The sequence below is a fragment of the Mus caroli genome, chromosome 6 (assembly GCF_900094665.2).
Source record: "Mus caroli chromosome 6, CAROLI_EIJ_v1.1, whole genome shotgun sequence".
Taxonomy (NCBI): Eukaryota; Metazoa; Chordata; class Mammalia; order Rodentia; family Muridae; genus Mus; species Mus caroli.
The window spans coordinates 24,797,018-24,816,741 of NC_034575.1; the positions used below are offsets into that span (position 1 = coordinate 24,797,018).

The following is a 19,724-nucleotide window of genomic DNA, read 5'->3' on the forward strand; positions in this document are numbered from 1 at the left end:
GGAAGGAAGGAAGGAAAGAAGGAAGGAAGGAGTAAAGACAGACTAAATGAAATGGCCCAGCTGAGCAATAAAGGCCTGATAAACTTGATCAAGAGAAAGAGGAAAGAATCTTAGGCTGGAGGGATGGCTCAGTGATGGGGTACTTCCTGTTATTCCAGTGTTCCTGAGAACAGTTTCTAGCACCCACACTGTAGGAAACCTCTAAAGTTAGCTTGGGATCCCCAAGACCAAGTTCTCAGCACAAAGAAAATGCATTTGCCCCAGAGGAACAAAGGGCAGAGAACAAGAGACAAAGACAGAAAATAGAGAACGGGGTAGAAGAGAAAGGGAACAAGGAAGAAGGGGTAGGGATATTTGTCCGGGAGTGGGACAAAGGACTGCCTTTGGATAGAGAGGACACAGATGTAACCCATAGGCAAATGCCGTTTATAAAGGTAAAAGGGGAAACTGTGTGTGTTTGGATGAGGTGTTTCATTTTAATTGGGCTTGTTAATTATGTGAGCTAAAGGAGACGTTTGATTGCTGGACTTCAATACTGTGATAGCTGAACCTTGGTAGTCAGCCTCAGGGGGAGGAATTGGACAAATACAAGAATAGACCTTGGCAGCTACCTTTGGGAATGCAATCTAATGGTTTTTAGCAAGGCAGAAGGAATCAGGGAGAAGGGCACAGCCTGTCAGAGCTATGCTTGCCACACTCAAGCTGGCCAGAGGCTTCACACATGCCAGCTTACAGTGTAATTCTAGAGGACCCAATGCCTCTGCCTTCCTCAGGCACCTGCACATGTATTCTTTTTTATTTTTTAAGATTTATTTATTTGTTTTATGTATATGAGTACACTGTAGCTATAGGTTGTGAGCCTTCATGTGGTTGTTGGGAATTGAATTTAGGACCTCTGCTCGCTCTGGTCACCTCCCTCCCTCCTCCCCCCCCCCTCCTGCCGGCTTGCTCAGTCCCTGCTCGCTCTGGCCTAAAGATTTATTTATTATTGTACATAAGTACACTGTAGCTGACTTCAGATGCACCAGAGGAGGATGTCAGATCTCATTACAGGTTGTTGTGAGCCACCATGTGGATGCTGGGATTTGAACTCAGGACCTTCGGAGAAGCAGTCAGTGCTCTTAACCGCTGAGCCATCTCGCCAGCCCTGCACTCATATTTATATACCCATATGCACATACCTTTGCATAATTAAAATAATAAAAATACATCTTAAAAAGAAAAATCGTAGACCCCGAGACCAAGTAGAGACTTGGTTTATCTCCTAAGCACAAGAAGTTATCTTGCATGTCAAAGGGCAAGAAAAGACTGGCAGACCTGGTATTTTGATTACTCTGTCTTTGTGTGGGGCAGAGTCAGCAACCTGAGGGGCTCTGGGGTGAGGTGATTGGTTGACGAGAGAGAAAGTAGTAAGGCTTTGGGGGAGTGATAGGATCACCAGGTTCTTTGAATGCCTGGTCAGGCTTGTATCCATTGGCCAGGTTATTCCTCCTCGTGACTCTCACCCTGAGGGAAAAAAGACTACACTGGCCAAAGATTGCAGTGAGGCCTGGGCTGCCTTTTGATCATCCAAGACCCTACATCTTCCATTCTGATAAACGGATTCATTAGGGTCATGAAGAAGACAGAGGTATAGATGGGGCACTTAGGAAGAAGGAAGTGATGATGACAAGGACACTGGAGAGAGGGTGAAGATTAGTTTCCAACCTTTTAAAGGCTTCCTTGCTAGTACTCATCTTTTTTTCTCTGATAATGAGTTACTTAGCTCCATCAGTAACCCTCCCTACTGAACCACCTACCTTTTTCTTGGTTGATCTCTGATTAACACCATGGGAAGTACCTCTGTGTAGCATAGCTCAATACGCTGGGTGTATTTATAGCTTAAACCCATGTATATCTTGTGTGTGTGTGTGTGTGTGTGTGTGTGTGTGTGTGTACGTACACCAAAGCAGCGGCCTAAGCCATTTCCTGGATTGGAGTTCTGACTCCTGATTGAGCATGTGACCTGGAAAAAGTGATTAATTTCAGATACTGGGAAAGCCAGTCTCATCAATTATTGAGACTGGAAAAAGACAACAGCGATCAGCTAAGCCAGCTCAAAGAAAAAACTAAAGCCTAAAGTGGGTGGTCACTCATCCAAAACCATAGAGTGAATCATTATCACACTTAAGCTAGCACACCAGGGCTGACTCCCAGAGCAGACCTCTCAGTTCATGCCACCCCTCAGCAACCAAGATGTCACCTTTAGTAACCTGAACAGTAGCCTGGTCAACTGTGTTTTCTTCCCTAGGGAGAAGAGGTGGTACCAGAAACACCGAGTGAAATCCTCTACCAGGGCATGCTGTACAGCCTCCCCCAGTACATGGTAAGGAGCTGGCTAGGCCAGAGCTGCCCTTTCCTACCAAGAGGAACTTGGAATTCTGAACTTTCCTTGTGGCTGCTCTGCAGGTGCCATTCTCCCTAGCCTTTCTCCTGGAGCCTGGGGTGCATAATAAAGTAAGATCTACCGATAGATGATGTGTCAGAGCCATTTCTACTAGCTAATTACCACTATCATGAATTCTGCCATTGTCTGCCGTGTCTTTGGGAGCCTCTGGATAGGAATGGTGAAGATGTTGATGGGGTCAGAGGAAGAACGAGAAGGGGGAATGTTGGGCTTATATCTCCCACTTAGTTTTTGCTCTGCCTCTCCCAGTTTGTTCTTTCTGTGTTCACTTTGGGAGCAACCCTGAACAAAACAGCTTAGACATTTGCTTTGGCCCTCTCCCTTGGCCTCACAGACAGCCTCAAGATAAATACCTGTTTGCATTACTATATTCTGGCAAAGCTTAGTCACTAGAGGAAGATCTTAGATAAAGGCTTTGAAATACTTTTCCTGGGCTGGAGAGATGGCTCAGCAGTGAGGAACAGACTGTTCTTGCAGAGGTCCTGAGTCCAGTTGCCAGCAACCACATGGTGGCTCACAACCATCTTGTAAAGTGATCAGATGCCCTCTTCTGGTGTGTCTGAAGACAGCTGCAGTGTACTCATATACATACAAAAATAAACATAAAAAAATTAAAAATTAAAAAAATAAAGAAATACTTTTCGTTCGGACTAGAGAAGTTTGGAAGAACCGCTATTTCGCGGAGTGGGATAGACAAGGGTGGCTTTCCTTCTTTTCTCTCTCCTAGATTGCACTGCTTAAGATTCTGCTGGCTGCAGCTCCCACCTCCAAGGCTAAGACAGACTCTATCAATATCCTGGCAGATGTCCTGCCTGAAGAGATGCCGTGAGTGTCTCGTCTTCAGGCCCTCTGTCCCACCGCACTGTGGTAACAGGAGTTGTCTGAAGAGAAGTCTTTCCTTTTCTGCATGGCCTTCTACCTACTGAGCTCTATGGAACTCAGAACTAGGGTCCAACAGAAAACCTCAGTGCTGATGTATGAGGAGCTGCCAGATGCATGAGTAGACAGCACCAGTGGATAAGTGTGCCAGAGACTGGACACATTAACAAAAAGATCATGAGAACTTTCTCCCGGATAGATTCCTAAATGGGAACTTCAGAGATTTCCCTAGCAGAGAAGTTCACGTTTCCTAAGTTCTGACTATAGATATAGACGTGTGTGTGTGTGTGTGTGTGTGTGTGTGTGTGTGTGTGTGTGTGTGTGTATGTGTGTGTAGCCCAACTACTATCTAACCCAACTACTTGGGTCTTTCATCCCTAGGCCTCCATCCATCCCTACCTTTCTACTAATGCTTCCTCTTCCCCTTGTAGCGTAACTGTTCTCCAGAGCATGAAGCTAGGCATTGACGTGAACAGACACAAGGAAATCATTGTAAAGAGTATCTCTGCCCTGCTCCTTCTACTTCTCAAACACTTCAAACTCAACCATATCTACCAGGTGAGCAGTTAGGAACGCTACATTTCAAGCTCCAAGTATCCCTCATGCCATAGGGGCCACACAGGAAGTCTTGTACTGCTGTGTATTTTACTTGGCCTTTGTTTGTCCTGAATGAGAGAGTCCAGCTACTTGTGGCATGAGTGTATGGTGGGATATGGAGTGGGATGTGGGGAGCCATCCTAGAAAGATACAAAAGTCTATATTCTTTGTACGTTAGCTCCAGGTCTGGCTAGGGATTCTTAAGAATACTCCTAGCTAGTTAGAATCAGTTCAGCCATTCAAGAAAGGTCCCTGGGCACATTGGCCATACTTGTCTGTATGTGAAGCACTATTCTGAATCAGATCTAATTCTAAATGCGACACAGATCAGACTCTTACGAGCCACACAGTCTTGTAACAGATCCATAAACGCCCACTTGTAGAGTGGTGTGATAGAGATAGGCACTGTTGAAAGAACTAATCCAACTTGAGGTAGAGAAGAGTTGACTTTTAACCTAAGTCTCAGAGAGACAGATGTCAGCCAGGAAATGAGACTTATCAGGAAAGAGAAAACCCAACTCAAGCAGAAACTCCAATATGTGAAAGCTCAGAGGTGAAAGAGCAGAGAACTTTTGGAAACTAATTAAATGTTGCTGGAGTTCTGCCTCAGAGTGGGGTGAACGAGATGATCGGCTGATATGTGAAGCCACAGGGGTCATTAGGGATCGTATATCTGATAACACACGATTATGAAATACCTATATTGTGCTTGACATCCAACAAAGCTTTTGTGAGCTTCTCACCCCTAGGAATCCTTATTTTATCCCTGCTTTTGGGGGTGGGGGGGCTGGTGGCATTTTTGGATAATTTTTTCTTTAGTTGTTATTGCTGGTTTGGTTTGGTTTGGTTTTGAGACAGTCTCACTGTTTAGCTGTCCTGGAACTCATTATGTAGACTAGGATGGCCTCCAAGTCACAGAGACCCTCCTACCTCTGCCTTCTGAGCACTCTGGTTTATCTCTGGTTTATAAGTGGGGAGATTAGGGCTAAAGTCAAGACTTTGCTTTGCTTTCCCACAAAGGCATTGTTTGCCTTGGGCCTGTAGGCATCACCGAGGTACAAGGACAAGATGCAGACAAGTGAATGGAAGCGTCTCCTTTAGAGAGAGCGTGGGAATGTGGAACCCTTCTCATTTCTGCCCTGAGGCCTTCCACCATTTTACAACTGAGCACTCAAAATAAAGCCTGATAAAAGAAAGAGTCATGTTCAGGGAAGGCCGGCACGGGCTGTGACTGTGGCTTTATCCTGTGTTTGCTGAGCAGCATCCACTAGGATGTGTTTCCCAGTGTTTCTCTTGAAGGGCAGTAGATAGATCTATAGCCAGACTGACAGATATCCTGAATGGCCGGGCCACAGTGTGTGTCAGCATGGGGAAATCCAGACAAAGCCTGAACAGAGCTCAAAGTTTTAAAACTTCCCACTTTCAGTAGTACGTATGTACTAGCTCCTTTATCTAGAACTTGGAAAATACTTTTGGGTGGCTTCCAGGGAGGAAATGCCAAGCAGGAGAGAAGAGTAGCTATGACATAAGCTGACTCCCACCTCTAACCACATATTCAGGAACAAAAAGCAGCTTACCCTTCTGCCATGGCTACTTCTTGCAGATGACACAGAGATACCGTTTTAAAACACCATCATTCTCTGCCTTTTCTACCTTGTTTCTGTACTGTCCCAGCATGCTCAGGCTCAGATTTGGAGGCATCCTTTGTTTCTGGTATTCCTCCGTACATCATAAACAAAATCCAGGGTGACTAACTCTATACCTTTGTTCTTATTGCCACTTACCCCAGTAGGTCTCCCTGGACATGGACCCCATATGGATTTAAGAGAGCCAAATAGAAGCCCAAGTACTGGTATTTATCTCATCAAAGGCATCCCGGACTGGCTGAAGAGGCTCTTGTTCATTCATTCACTGATACACTGATAGTCTAGAAATAAGGCCACATACTGGACAGAGTACCGAAACCACATTCCAGGGGTTACTATGTGCTGTCTCCAGCTTGACTGATGCCAGCAGTTGCCAAGAGTTAGCTGCACCTGTCCCTGCTATATCAGTCACAGCTGAAACATTACAACCCAGACCTTGAGTATGGAAACCAGCTCCCTCAGGGAGGCTTTCTTTCCCACTGGGCTTAGGAACAAAAGTCACAGCAATTCTTGCTTCTTTTTTTTTTTTTTTTAAGAGTATGTTTGTTGTTTTTTCTTTCTTTCTTGTATGTTTACTGTGTTTTTGATCAAAAGCTAGTAGCACCCACTGCAGATCATAAGATAGTCTGTAAGTAAGTTAGGCTGGCTGAATGTAAGTATCCCCATTTCAGAGACTAACAGACTGATAAAACAATAGACAGTAGATATTCTTATGCATGGATTTATATTTGTACTTTCCTGTCTTTTTTTCAAATACATGCTTCATATCTTCCCCCAAATAAGCAAACTTTTTCTGCTTTGATCTTTTAATTCAGTTTGAATATGTATCACAACATTTAGTGTTTGCCAACTGCATCCCCTTGATCCTGAAGTTCTTCAATCAAAACATCCTGTCCTATATCACTGCCAAAAACAGGTATGGGCTCTGGACAGATTTCAAGGGAGTACTTTGGATAACTGAGAAAATTCCTTCATCTCCGCACCTTTAATTTCTTCTTATATCATTACTCCCTCCTTTCTTTTTCTTTTAAAGATTTGTTTGTTTGTTTGTTTGTTTGTTTATGTGAGTACAGTGTAGCTGTCTTCAGACACACCAGAAGAGGGCATTGGATCCCATTACAGATGGTTGTGAGCCACCATGTGGTTACTAGGAATTGAACTCAGGACCTCTGGGAGAGCAGTCAGTGCTCTTAACCATTGAGCCATCTCTCCAGCCCTAGTCCCTCCTTTCTTAGAGCTTTTAAATTTGTTACTTTTTTAATTTTTATTTTCATTGGTACACACATGTCAAAGCATGGGTGTGGAGGTCAGAGGACAACTTGCAGAAATAGGTTCTGTTCTTCACCGAATGTGTCCTGCGGATGAAACTCAGGCTGTCTGTGTTAGCATTAGGAGCTGAGCTATCTTGCTGGCCCAAAATATGATTTTTTTTTTTTGAAGGCTAGATGTTCTTTATTTATTGGGGGCAGCCAGGTAAGTGCAAAAGTTGCAACTGGATGCAGCAAAATTAAAATTTTGCAGACTGTGGCTGCATGTAAATGCAGCTTCTATAATTTTATAGATTAGTTGATGTTTCTATTATCATTTTAGAGACAAAGACACGCTTTTGCTAGTGTTTTTAAATATAAGAAGCTTTGTAGCAAGCAGACTTCACTCACCCTTTGCTCAGAAGCAAGCTTAGTTTTTTAAAATTTTTTATTAGATATTTTCTTTATTTACATTTTAAATGTTATCCCCTTTCCTAGTTTCCCCTCCGAAAATCCCCTACCCCCTTCCCCCACTCCCTGCTCCCCAACCCACCCCACTCCTGCTTCCTGGGCCGGGCAGTCCCCTGCCCTGGGGCATAGAACCTTCACAGGACCAAGGGCCTCTCCTCCCACTGATGACCCACTAGGCCATCCTCTGCTATGTATGCAGCTAGAGCCATGAGTCCCACCATGTGTTTCCTTTGACTGGTGGTCCCTGGGAGCTCTGGAGATACTGGTTAGTTCATATTGTTGTTCCTCCTATAGGGCTGCAAACCCCTTCAGCTCCTTGGGTCCTTTCTCTAGCTCCTTCATTCAGGACCCTATGCTCAGGCCAATGGATGACTGTCAGCATCCACTTCTGTATTTGTCAGGCACTCAAAATATGATATTTTTACATCAATAATTTCACTTAACATTGGCAGTGCTAAGAAATAGTACCAGTTTTGTTCTTATCTTGCTAGTTAGGAGATAAAGTCAGATAAATTCACAGAAAAGTGAATTGGTTTGCTCAAGATTATGAACAAAGATGGATCCACCAATAAAGGGCCACACAAACATGAGGACGTAAGTTATGAGTCCTAGGACTCATATAAAAAGTTGAGTGTGACAGTATACATCGATAATCCCAGCGCTAGGGAGGTGGAGACAGACAGAATCTTGGCGCTCACTGGCCATCTAGCATAGCCAAATTATTGGGCTCCATGTTTAGTGAGAGTCCCTGTATCAGAAAAGTAGGCTTTCATTGCTGTGAAGAGACACCATGTCCAAGGAAACTCTTCTAAAGAAAAGCATTTGATTGGAGCTGGCCTCCAGTTTCAGATGTTTAGTTCATTATGGTGGGCAGCATGCCGACCTACAGACAGACAGACCTATTCAAACCACCACAGGGTTGAAATTTCATTGAGCACTGGAAATAGAAGGAACATTAGACATTAACTAGCCCAAATTCTGCGTTGTACTCATAAAGGGGAAAGGAAACAAAACCAGCCCTTATTGAGTGACTGTGTTCCTATTGCTATGTGTGCCTTATCTCCTTTCCTGACCCAAGCCTGATTCCCTTGGCTCACTGAGGAGCTTGTAGCTTTCTTGCAATTCCCACTGCTTGGTGACAAGCATTATTACATATCATTCTTGAGCTACTGTTCGATCAGCAATGCAATAAGAAGCAGCCCTGTGCTTCGAGCTTCCTTGAGGGTGGCATTGGAAGTTACCCCCGGAGTTCCTGGCTTTCAGAAGGATCAGGAAAAAGGCCAAGAGATCTTCTTTTCATCTTCATAACCACAGATTATTTAATGGAGTGTGTTTGGGCAGCATCTCTGGGAATACTTTTATATTCACATACACACTTAAACACAGAGGCAAATGAACCTAAGTTTACATAGTCCCTAAAGAACCCAAGAGAGCTAAGAAGGAATGGGTCTGTCTTTTTGCTTTAACTTTTTTTGCATGAATCAGATAGGACCAGCCTAAAAGAACTCCATGGTTCCTCTGTGGCTGAGGAGATGAGGGTAGAGTTGCCCAGCACGAGTGCCCTCAATTTCATCGAAGGGCATGAAGCAATCTGAGAAACATATAAGTCTGCAGGGGAGGAATAATTCCTGCCCTTTTCAGAGGTAGGCACTTCCAGCTGTTGCCATTTACCTAAAGCTTGTCCTTATCTCTGCATCTTGCAGCATTTCAGTGCTGGATTACCCGTGCTGCACCATCCAGGATTTGCCAGAGCTTACTACCGAGAGTCTGGTAAGCAGATGGGGATTTGTGGCCTTTTAAATTGGCTGATGGCAGAGGCTGGCATTTGCTTTTTCATGTCTTCTCTGGCCCCATGATGCCATGGTTTAGAAGTCTCAGATCAATGAAGGCATATTGGCAAGAGCACAGAGGTTGGCAAGGGTTTAAAGCTGCTGAAGGGTTTGGAAGAGCTGAGCCTAGCATCTTACAGAGGAGAGGAGAGTCCGTGGAAAACACTGAGGAGGAGAGGGAATTTAGAAAGATAATGAGACTGAAACACATTATCTATGCTAATTAGCCAGAGAATCTCTTCTGATGTTCTGATGTGTGTCACACACACACACACACTCCATCTTCTTTGTATTAAGTTGCACTGTAGGCAATTTGCTTCTCATTTTTATGTTAGTTATCAAGCCCAGCAGTATGCATCTTGGAAAATTCCTTGCCCAGGAAGATCTTCATCCTGAAGTAGGCCTAGGCAAATCAGAAAAGTTCCTCTGAAATATTCTGAATTTTCTGAAACTTCCTGGCCAAATCATGTTTAAGATAAGGCATCTATCTACTTTAAGCTATATTACCACTACTTTAAGCTATATTACCACAACTCTTCAGACATACTAGTTTCATCCTGTTGCAGTGCATATAATACCTTCTCTAGCCTTTTCAATTCTAAATTCTCTGATGAGAAAGAGAGAGTACTCTCATCTATTTTCATATCCCTGAAGCCTAACACTATGTCTAGTACTTTGAAGACCTCAATAATACTAATGATGTTATTCACCCACGGGTGCTACAGCCCTTTGTTCCCCAACTTTAATACCTACAAAATGCTGGGTCAGGAAAGTATATTATGGAAAAAGAGAGAAATTCCTCTTGTAGTGCAGGTTTTATAAGCCCGCAGAAGCTGGAGTTGAAGCAGGGGACAGGTCAAGAACCATTTGACTCACTTCTTTCTATGTCAAAGATGAGAAGCAAGTGCTGAGCGGATGGACTGACTTGTCACAGACCATAAATTAGACATGAGTCAAAAGATCCATGTCCTGAAAAATCATAGCTAGCTTAGTCTTTGCTACTGAGCAGCCAAGGAAGCTGGAAGGTTTATACTCTTACAGAGATGTAAAAATGTATCTAACTTTTATTGTTAACATGCTAGTATTGAATCTGTAAAACACCCCTATAAAGTTAATGTTACTATTTTGTTTGTTTTCTTTTGTTTGAGACAGGGTCTCTCTATGTAGCCCTGGATGTCCAAGAACTTGCTTATGTAGACCAGCTTGACCTTGAACTCACAGAGACCTGCCTGCCTCTGTCTTCCTAGTGGTAGGATAAAGACATGTACCACCACATAGTGCCCAGTTTTATAGATGGAGAAGTTAACTGCTAAGAATTTATAATTGGAAATAGCAAAGTTGGGCCTGGAGAGATGGCTCAGTAGTTAAGTGCACTGTCTGCTGGTCCAGAGGACCCAGCTTCATGGCAGCTTACAGCCATCTGTAATTCTAGTTTCTGAAGATCTGATGCCTCTGTCCTCTAATACTGTTGTATGCACATGGTACAAAACATACATATGCAGACACATGCCTTACACATAAGATAAATTAGGAAAGATAAAGTAGGAAAGGATGTCTCTGAGATTAAAATTTGGAAGGAATATTTTATCCCATAAACAGTGGACATAGTAGCATTAAAATTCAACAATTGGCCTGGTATAGTGGCACATGCCTTTAATCCCAGTACTTGGGAGGCAGAGGCAGGCGGATTTCTGAGTTCGAGGCCAGCCTGGTCTATAGAGTGAGTTCCAGGACAGCCAGGGCTACACAGAGAAACCCTGTCTCGGAAACAAGACAGACAAAAGTTGTACTACTAGTAGAGTATTTCAAGATATAAGTTCAGCTTTTGTGGCCTGAATCTATTACTTTTTAATTTTTAAAAAAAGTTTTGTTACATCAATATTTATGTATGTATGTATGTTGGGCACCTGTATGCTACAGCGCTGGTGCAGAAGTCAGAGGACAACTTATAGGAGTTGGTCCTCTCCTTCCACCACAGGGATTCCAGGGATCAAACTGAGGTCCTCGGGCTTGGCAGCAAGTGCCTTAACCCACGGAGCCATCTTGCCTGCCCCTGAATTGTTTTCCTTAATAACAGTGTTCCTTATCTCCATTCCAACCCCACTAGCTCCTATATAGGAAATAATGGGAAGTTTACTTTCACATCACTTCCAGTTTGACCTTTTGGGATATGAGCACATAATTGTTTATATGGTTATGCCTTCTGTTAAGACTTTTATTATTATCAGGAAAGGGCAAAAGCATGTAGCTAGTTAATTAAGACCTACTGAATATTTGAGTCTTCTCAGTGAAACAATAGTGGCATCTGGTGGTTTTGTTTAGTAACCACAGACCTTTTCTTTCCTAGCCCAGTGCAATTTATTCCACATAGGTACTCAGTATAGTAATTGATTTACTTAAACTAATAACTTCTGTAGCCAGAAAGGGACAAGTAAGACGTCTCTCACCAAACTGCAAGCACAAGAAATATATACTGCCTTCAGTATATGTTATTCACATTCAGAAACTTCAAGCTTTTATCCTGATTACAAAATTAGTGGTATACTTATGGGAGAAAAATAAACAGAAAAGTATGAGTAATCAAATAAAAATAACCCCTATAACTATATATAAACATTATCAACAAACTTTATAGTTGTATATAAGTCTATTGAATATATATGTATATGTGTTCTACTCAAATGTAGTTAAATTTGCATGTTCATGGTAGGATTCTATTAAACAATTTCTTTTTCAGTGGCATTGGATATAATCCCAAGTCCGTGCTAAGCAGAAGCACTACCATTGATATTTGGGCAGATACTGGATCTTTTTTTTTTTTTTTTTTTTTTTTTTGGTTTTTCGAGACAGGGTTTCTCTGTGTAGCCCTGGCTGTCCTGGAACTCACTTTGTAGACCAGNTGCTGGGATTAAAGGCGTGCGCCACCACGCCCGGCCTGGATCTTTTTTATTCATCATTTTTATACTATATGTATTATAACATATCACTATAATAGTACATTTATCATTTATAAGCAAACATACATGTATTTGCAAGTATTCATAAAATGACTTTATATTGTGTATGTTTGATGAAAATATGTAGAAGTTACTGCTTCAGAGTCCAGTGAAATGAGAGCAAAGTTGCAGTCCATATTTTGTGGAGGCCCTGTTAATTCCAAAGAGAAATCCTACAGGTTATGTCTCGTCTTTCTTCCCTTTGTTCCTTGTTTGTTACTGAAATAGCCCTTACTTGTGTAGGCAAGGCTCACCTAGAATTTGCTATGTTGTAAGCTGCCCTCAAACTCAAAATCCTTTCTCCCCTGCCCAAGTGCTGGGATTGTAGGCAAATGCCACATGGCTGGCCGTCCTTTCCCTCTTTTCACAGAAAATGTGGAAAATTCTATGTAAACCTATTGTCACTGCTGCAAAACTAACTCAAAGACCCCTGTGATCTAATTTTGGAAACACAACATTCAAAGGAGGTGTCTATATTACTTGTCTGATTATTGTGTGGGTTTATCGAGGCTCGTAGTTCATAGCAGGAAAGTCAGGGCAGCAGGAACTTGAGGCAGCTGCACACATTGCATTTCAGGAGGCAGAGAGTGGGGAATACTGGTCAGTTCACTTCTCCTGTTTATTTAGTCCAAGACTCTATGGAATAGTGCCACCCACATTAAAAATGGGTCTTCTCACTTCAGTACCTAATCTTGATAATCCCTCACAGGTGTGCTCAGAGATTTGTCTCCAAGGTGACCTAAACCCTGTAAAGTTGACAATATTTAACCTCACAGCATATTTTGGGTATTCAAGGGACCCACCTGTAGACTAAAGATGAAGGAAGATAAGGTCAAGGGCGTGTTGATGAAGTCATGGATCACCACAGAGTCAGCTTTCACTATTGAGGACATGGGTGGAATCGTACAGGGATGGCTAAACCCTTCTAACAAGCCATGAAAAGTTAGCAGTGGCTCAGAATCTGCATGACTAGCCATTTGCAAAGAAATGTTTGGAATTTCTTTTTAGATCTAAGGGATAGAATTTGTAAGTTAATGTTTAAAAGATGGATCATAAGGAAATTGTTCAAATTTGGGCTTGGTTTTTGTTGAAAAAAGACATAAAATGTGTTTATTTTACTTGAATTTATATACCAAGTCCTATCAGTAGTTCTTTTCAAAGGTTTTACAACTTCCTAGTCCAAGTACTTCTAGATGTTCCAGAATACTTCTATTAGTTGGGTTTTCTTTTCAGGATGTAATCATTGCACGGAAATATCAAGGTGTGTAGCATTCCTTCCAGACATGTCTAACCAGTTATGATCCTTTAAAGAAAGGTTGTTGGGGGCCAGTGAGATGGCTCAGCAAGTAAGGGCATTTGCTGCCAAGCCTGACAACCTGAGATCAGACCCAGCACCCATGTGGTAGAAGTGAGAACTACTTCCTCAAGTTGTCTGTCCTCTGACTGACTCTCTCTCTATCTCTGTCCCTCTCCCTCTCCCTCACTCACTCGAATTAAATAAATAAATGTAAAACAATAGTTTTAAAGTTTTGATTTTTGGTTTTGGTTTTGGTTTTTTTGTTGGTGTTGTGTTTTGTTTTGATCGGGCTTGGTGGTACACATCTATAACACCATCATTCAGTAGGCCGAGGCAGGAGAATTGCTACATATTTGAAGCCTGCATGGAGTATATAATGAATTCTACACCAACCCAGGCTACATTATGAAACCCTGCATTCAAAAAACAGAATAAGTCAACTTTTTGTTCCGATATTCAACATCACTGTTTCAAACAATTACCTCTAGTCTTATTGTTTCCTTAGCATGAATATAGTGTGAACATAACATTTATGTCCATTTTCTATAAAATATTTATACAGAGGAAGGCCCATAAATAAAAACTTTTAAATTATTTTGTTATTTTTCCTTTTGCTCACTGTTTCTGTAGCGTGTCCCTATAGATGTCTGGGGTGATTTGCTCAAACTCTGAGGCACATGTAGTTTGCTAAGATGCCCTAGATGGGTGGTCTTGAGAGCTTCTTCTTTATCACTCACTTCGCCTGAGAACCATTTCTCCTTTATATTTTTATCTAGGTCCTTTATCCAGCAGCAACTTGTCAGAAACCCATATGGTAAGGGCATTATCCCATAATGATGTGGCAAAAGAAAGTCTGAAATGTGTCTTCACTTTCAGTTATAAGAGCCATAGTAAAGAAAATGAAGACTGGTTCACAAAAACAAAGTTTTTAATTTGCACTCATTAAGTATTAAGACCTACCAAAAAATATTTTAGTAAGTTCAGGGTAGACATGGTGTGGAAACCCTTAAAGCACAAAGCAACAGTAGAAATGGAATGGCAGAAATGGGATTGAACGTAGATCTCAAGCAGTTTTCCTAAGGCTAGAGAAATCTCATCAGAACAAGGGTCATTGGGTGTTTAGACTTGCCTCAGGCTATCACTTTCTAGATTTATTATAGAACACCAAGTTAATAATAACAGCATTGGCTTCTTAGAGCAGAAGCAAGAGTCATCACTGCTGGACTTAGAGATCTGTGACAGGGCTTCAAATGTATTACATTTCACACCTAGCAGCCCTTCTTTCAAGACTCTGTTTATCAAGTCAGTCAGATGCTCTTTGAAGCAGTGAACCCCAGGGCTGAGAAGATGGCTCAGCAGTTAAGGCCAGCCTGGTCTACAAAGTGAGTTCCAGGACAGGCAGGGCTACACAGAGAAACCCTGTCTCAAAAAAAAAAAAAGAAAGAAAGAAAGAGAGAGAGAGAGAGAGAGAGAGAGAGAGAGAAAAGGAAAAGAAAGGAAAGGAAAGAAAGAAGAAAAAGAAAGAGAGAAAGAAAGAGAGAGAAGAAAAATACTCAGGCGCACACACATACACCTAAAATTAATTTAAAAGGAAAAAAACCTTACTATTTTTCTTATTCTTGTTTGTCTGTAGATATTTACCTTCTGCTGATTTGAATAGTTAGAATAGGCATAGGAGGGGCTTCTCTGGCCTACAGTCTTCAAGGCTTTCAGAAAGAGGAAAATCAAAGAAATGTCTCTTGGCAGCCACTTCCAGTGTTAGCATTGCAGAATGCACCTAGAAAGGGAACAGCGAGAAGACTCCAGATTCAGTGGAAGCTAAGTGTTCATCATGGTTGTGCCGTGTTTGGGTTCACACTTATGTGTGGTCTTGTCCTGTAGAGGCTTTCCCTCTCTGGGCCTTAGTTTTTGCTTCTGTGGGTGACCAAGTTTCACAGGAACACTTGAATCCCATTCTGTGCTCAAACTCAAACCAAATTGTTTTCCTCAGTCAAAAATCAAAGACAAATTCTGTTCTTCCCTTGGATTATCTAGACAATTGGCAAAGCCTGGGTTTTTATTTAGTTTTAACTTGGCTATGAGCAAGTTCTTTTGTTTGTTTTGTTTAGTTTTGTTTTGAGACTAGGGCCCTAGCATTGCCTTGATGATACCCTAAAAGGTGGGATAAACTGAAACTTGAGACTCTAGGCATTCTATAATAGTAATTTAATTGTGAGGGTAAAACATATGCAAAATTCTTGTCGATTTTTTTCAGTGATAGAGCTCTCACTAAGTGCTTTGTGCTTTGTAGGCAAGCCCTGTACTACTGAAATGTGTATCCCAGCCCTGTTTAGGATTTTACATTACATTTCTCTCTCTCTCTCTCTCTCTCTCTCTCTCTCTCTCTCTCTCTCTTTCTCTCGTGTGTGCATGTGTGTGTGTGTCTGCACATTTATGACGAACAACTTGCAGTAGTTGATTCTAGGGATCAAACTTGGCCACCATGATTAGGGGCAAGCACCCTTACCTGCTGATCCATCTTGACAGTCCCAATACTTTTTTTGAGACGGGGCCTTGCTGTCATAGAATTCCCTATGTAGCTCAGGCTGGCCTGAAATTCTCCTGCCTCTGCTTCTTAAGTGCTAGGATGCAGGCATGTTATATATATTGTATATAATATATATGTATGTATTTTAAAATATGCATTGTGACATATATGTATATATATACATAAACACACATACACATATCACATATTTAATATTAAGAGACCATATTTTTATTCTTGAAAAAACTGTCTCTGAGTAGATACCTATTTCTATCTGATATGATCTGTTGTCTCTGGTTAGATACTCACAAGCTTTTTGTTTTGTTTTGTTTTGTTTTGTTTGAAAGAGGTTTTCTCTATTTAGCCCTGACTGTCCTGCAAGTTGTTCTGTAGACCAGGTTGGCCTCAAACTCCAGAGATCTACCTGCCTCTGCCTCTCGAGTTCTGGATTAAAGGTGTGTACCACCACTGCCTGGTGTTCACAAACCTTCAGGCAAGTGGGGTGGAGCGATGTCTCAGTGGTAAGAGCACTTGCTATTTTTTGAGATCCTGAGTGTAGTTCCCAGCATACGCATCAAGAAACTTACAACAGCCTGTAAATTTACCATTGAGGGTTCTAACACCATCTTCTGGTCTCTGCAGTTACTTGCACACATGTGGGCATATATTCAGACACCTATGTAAAAAATAGAATCTTTTTAAAGAAACATAAAAGAGGGGCTGACATTTGTGCCTTTTGCTGCACAAGCTTGACCACCTGAGTTTGCTATTGATATTCGGAACCCAAATAGAAATGGAAGAAGAAAGCCAACTCCACAGTGTTGTGTTCTGACCTTCATGCACACTAATAATAATAATAATAATAATAATAATAATAATAATACAGAAGCTTGAAATAAAAGTGTGTGGTTAGAGTGAAGTGCTATTTTTCCTTTTCTATTATTTTTCCTGTAGCTTGATGAGAACTATCCTAACAAAAGCAATTTAAGGAAGGAAGGGTTTATTTGGCTCCCAGTTCTAACACAGTGAGGAAGCCTTGGCAGCAGACACTGGTCACTCTGCATCTACTCATAAAAAGGAGGAATATGAGTGTTTAAGCCTAGCGACCAGGCTGGCCTCGAACTCAGAAATCCGCCTGCCTCTGCCTCCCGAGTGCTGGGATTAAAGGCGTGCGCCACCACGCCCGGTTGGCTTTCCTTTTTATGCACCCAGGACCCAAGCCCAGGCAATGATTAGAGTGGGTCTTTCCCATGTCAGTTAGCCTAATCAAGATGATCCCATGGGCCAGGGCAATGGTTTCACAAAAAAAAAAAAAAAAAAAAAAAAAAAAAAAAAAAAGCACTTGCCACAAACAAGTCTGACTATCTGAATTTGATCCCTGGATCCCATGAGGTAGAGCCAGCTCAACCCATATATTTTACAGTCCTCCAGAATGACAACAAACTCCTTGCAATTACAAACATTGCTTACACAAGCACAAAGATTACAGCAGTAAATGTAACATCTCTGTTTCTAAGTGATAATGTGCTTGAGTTAAATTCCTGTGTTTCTGTATTGCCTTTCTAACCAATACTTGCTCTAGATAAAGAGTCTTGTAGGGCCAGGCAATGGTAGTGTACCCATTCAATACTAGCACTCAGGAGACAGAGGCAGGTGGATCCTGAGTTCAAGGCCAGCCTGGTCTACAGAGCAAGTTCCAGGACAGCCAGGGTTACACAGAGAAACCCTGCCTCAACTCCTACCCCCACCCCCAAAACTCTCGCAGGCTCGTCAGTTGAGTGTTTTATTTGTTTTCTGTTTATTTATTTGTCTTGTTTGGTTGGGATTCAGGCACACAGTTCTGCAAGTGCTCTATTACTGAGCTACATGCTCAGCCTAACGAAGTTCTCTGGTGAAGGATGGTACGCCCTCAGAAATGAGATTTAGCGTGTAAAGGGCAGGAGTAAAGAGGCAGCGTTTCCTGCTGGATATTCACCCGAGCTGACCGACAGAGACATGCAGTCTTCTAGGGGAATGGAAGTCCCGTGGGTTTTGAGATGGTGTTCATGATTTCAGGAAGCCGGAGACAACAGCCAGTTCTGCTGGAGGAACCTCTTTTCCTGCATCAACCTCCTGAGGCTGCTCAATAAGCTGACCAAATGGAAGCATTCCAGGACCATGGTAAGAGGGCTTTAGATCACAGAAGCGTCCACTCAACTGAATTGTGCATTGTTAGCATATGTTCGTTGCCTATTGGGAAGCTCTGTGGTTAACTGGTGTATTTAACTGCACTTCTGCACTTCCTAACTCTGGGCGCTTACTCCAAGATGAGTACCCACCAGTCTGTTTCTTTCCAGGGAGCTAAATACAGATACTCTTAAGGCGGCTCTAACAAGGGATGCCAACCACATTTCATTATACTTACACATCCCCAAAACGAAGCAAGTCTAATATTCATTGCAATGTTGCTTGTAATAATGAGTCTGGAAACAACCTAAATGTTCATCAACAAGGACCAACTGCTTAAATAAATTAGGATGTACCCTTACAGTAGACTATGATAAAACCACTTGAAAGAATGAGGCATTTCTCTGCTGGTGTGGAATAATTTTCAAATTATATTATTAAATTAAATGAGGCCTTTAATCCCAGCACTGGGTAAGAAGAGGCAAGGAGTAGCTCTGTGACTTTAAGGCTATCCCGGTCTATAGAGATGTGGGGATTAGGGAGACGGCTCAGTTGTTAAGAGCATATGCTGTTCTTGCAGAGAACCCAAGTTTGGTTCCTAGCACCGCCATCAGGCAGTTCACGTCTGCCTGTAATTTCAGCTGCAGGGAGAGCCAATGCCTCTTGTCACTAATATACTCATATTCTTGTGTGTGCACACATGAACACACACACAAATTTTAAAAATTTCTAAGCAAGATATTGAACAGTGTGTTTGGCTATTGTGTTAAAATATAAAAATAATATATATGTGATATATCTATAAACAAAAATTTTCTCTAGGGCCAGCGAGATGGCTCAGCTGGCAAAAGTGCTTGCCATGCGTGCCTGGTGACCCCATAGTGGGAGGAGAAATCTAGAAGCTGTCCACTGACCTCTATATGAGTACTATGAAGTGTTTGCACACATGTGTAAAACACGTACATGTATACATGTGACAAAATTTAACTAAATAGTTTTAAGTCTTAAGAAAACAACAAAAAGACCAGGTGGTGATGGCTTGTGCCTTTAATCCCAGCACTCAGGAGCTTGAAGCCAGCCTGGCAACAGAGCAAGGTTTAGGACAGCCAAGACTACACAGAGAAACCCCATCTCAAAAACAGAAATCTCCAATGATACACAAGAAACTAGTAATAGTGGAAATGGCATATATGTCAGATAATCTTTGTTTTGAATTACATATTATAATTTTTTAATTTTTTAGATTTATTCATTTTATTTGTGTTTTGCCTTCATGTATATATGTATACCACTCTGTACTTGGTACCCACAGAGGTCAGAACAAGGCATTGGATCCTATGGAACTGGAGTTACGGATGGTTGTGAACTATGATGAGGATGCTGGGAATAGAACCCAGGTCCTCTAGAAGAGCAACAAGTGTTCTTAAATGCTAAGCAGTCTTTCTAGTGTGAATATTATAAACTTTACGTGAATTAGTTCTTGGTTTTGTTGTATATCACAAGACTGGCTTTGAACTCATGATTAGCCTCTGAATATTGTGATTGCAGGCATGTGCCATTGTGTCTAGCTTAATTTGTGTGTGTGTGTGTGTGTGTGTGTGTGTGTGTGTGTGTTAGACAGTG

The 19,724-nt window shown here is 41.8% G+C and overlaps 1 protein-coding gene across 1 annotated transcript in view; it reads left to right on the forward strand.

Annotated features, from left to right (window-relative positions):
- Strip2 (striatin interacting protein 2) overlaps nt 1–19,724 on the forward strand; it is a 43,088-nt gene that overhangs the window by 19,020 nt on the left and 4,344 nt on the right. Inside the window, exons 14-19 of the mRNA XM_021165316.2 lie at nt 2,291–2,365; nt 3,174–3,271; nt 3,757–3,883; nt 6,384–6,484; nt 8,990–9,056; nt 17,991–18,095. Coding sequence (XP_021020975.1) covers nt 2,291–2,365; nt 3,174–3,271; nt 3,757–3,883; nt 6,384–6,484; nt 8,990–9,056; nt 17,991–18,095 — 573 coding nt within the window. The remainder of the gene's footprint in view (nt 1–2,290; nt 2,366–3,173; nt 3,272–3,756; nt 3,884–6,383; nt 6,485–8,989; nt 9,057–17,990; nt 18,096–19,724) is intronic.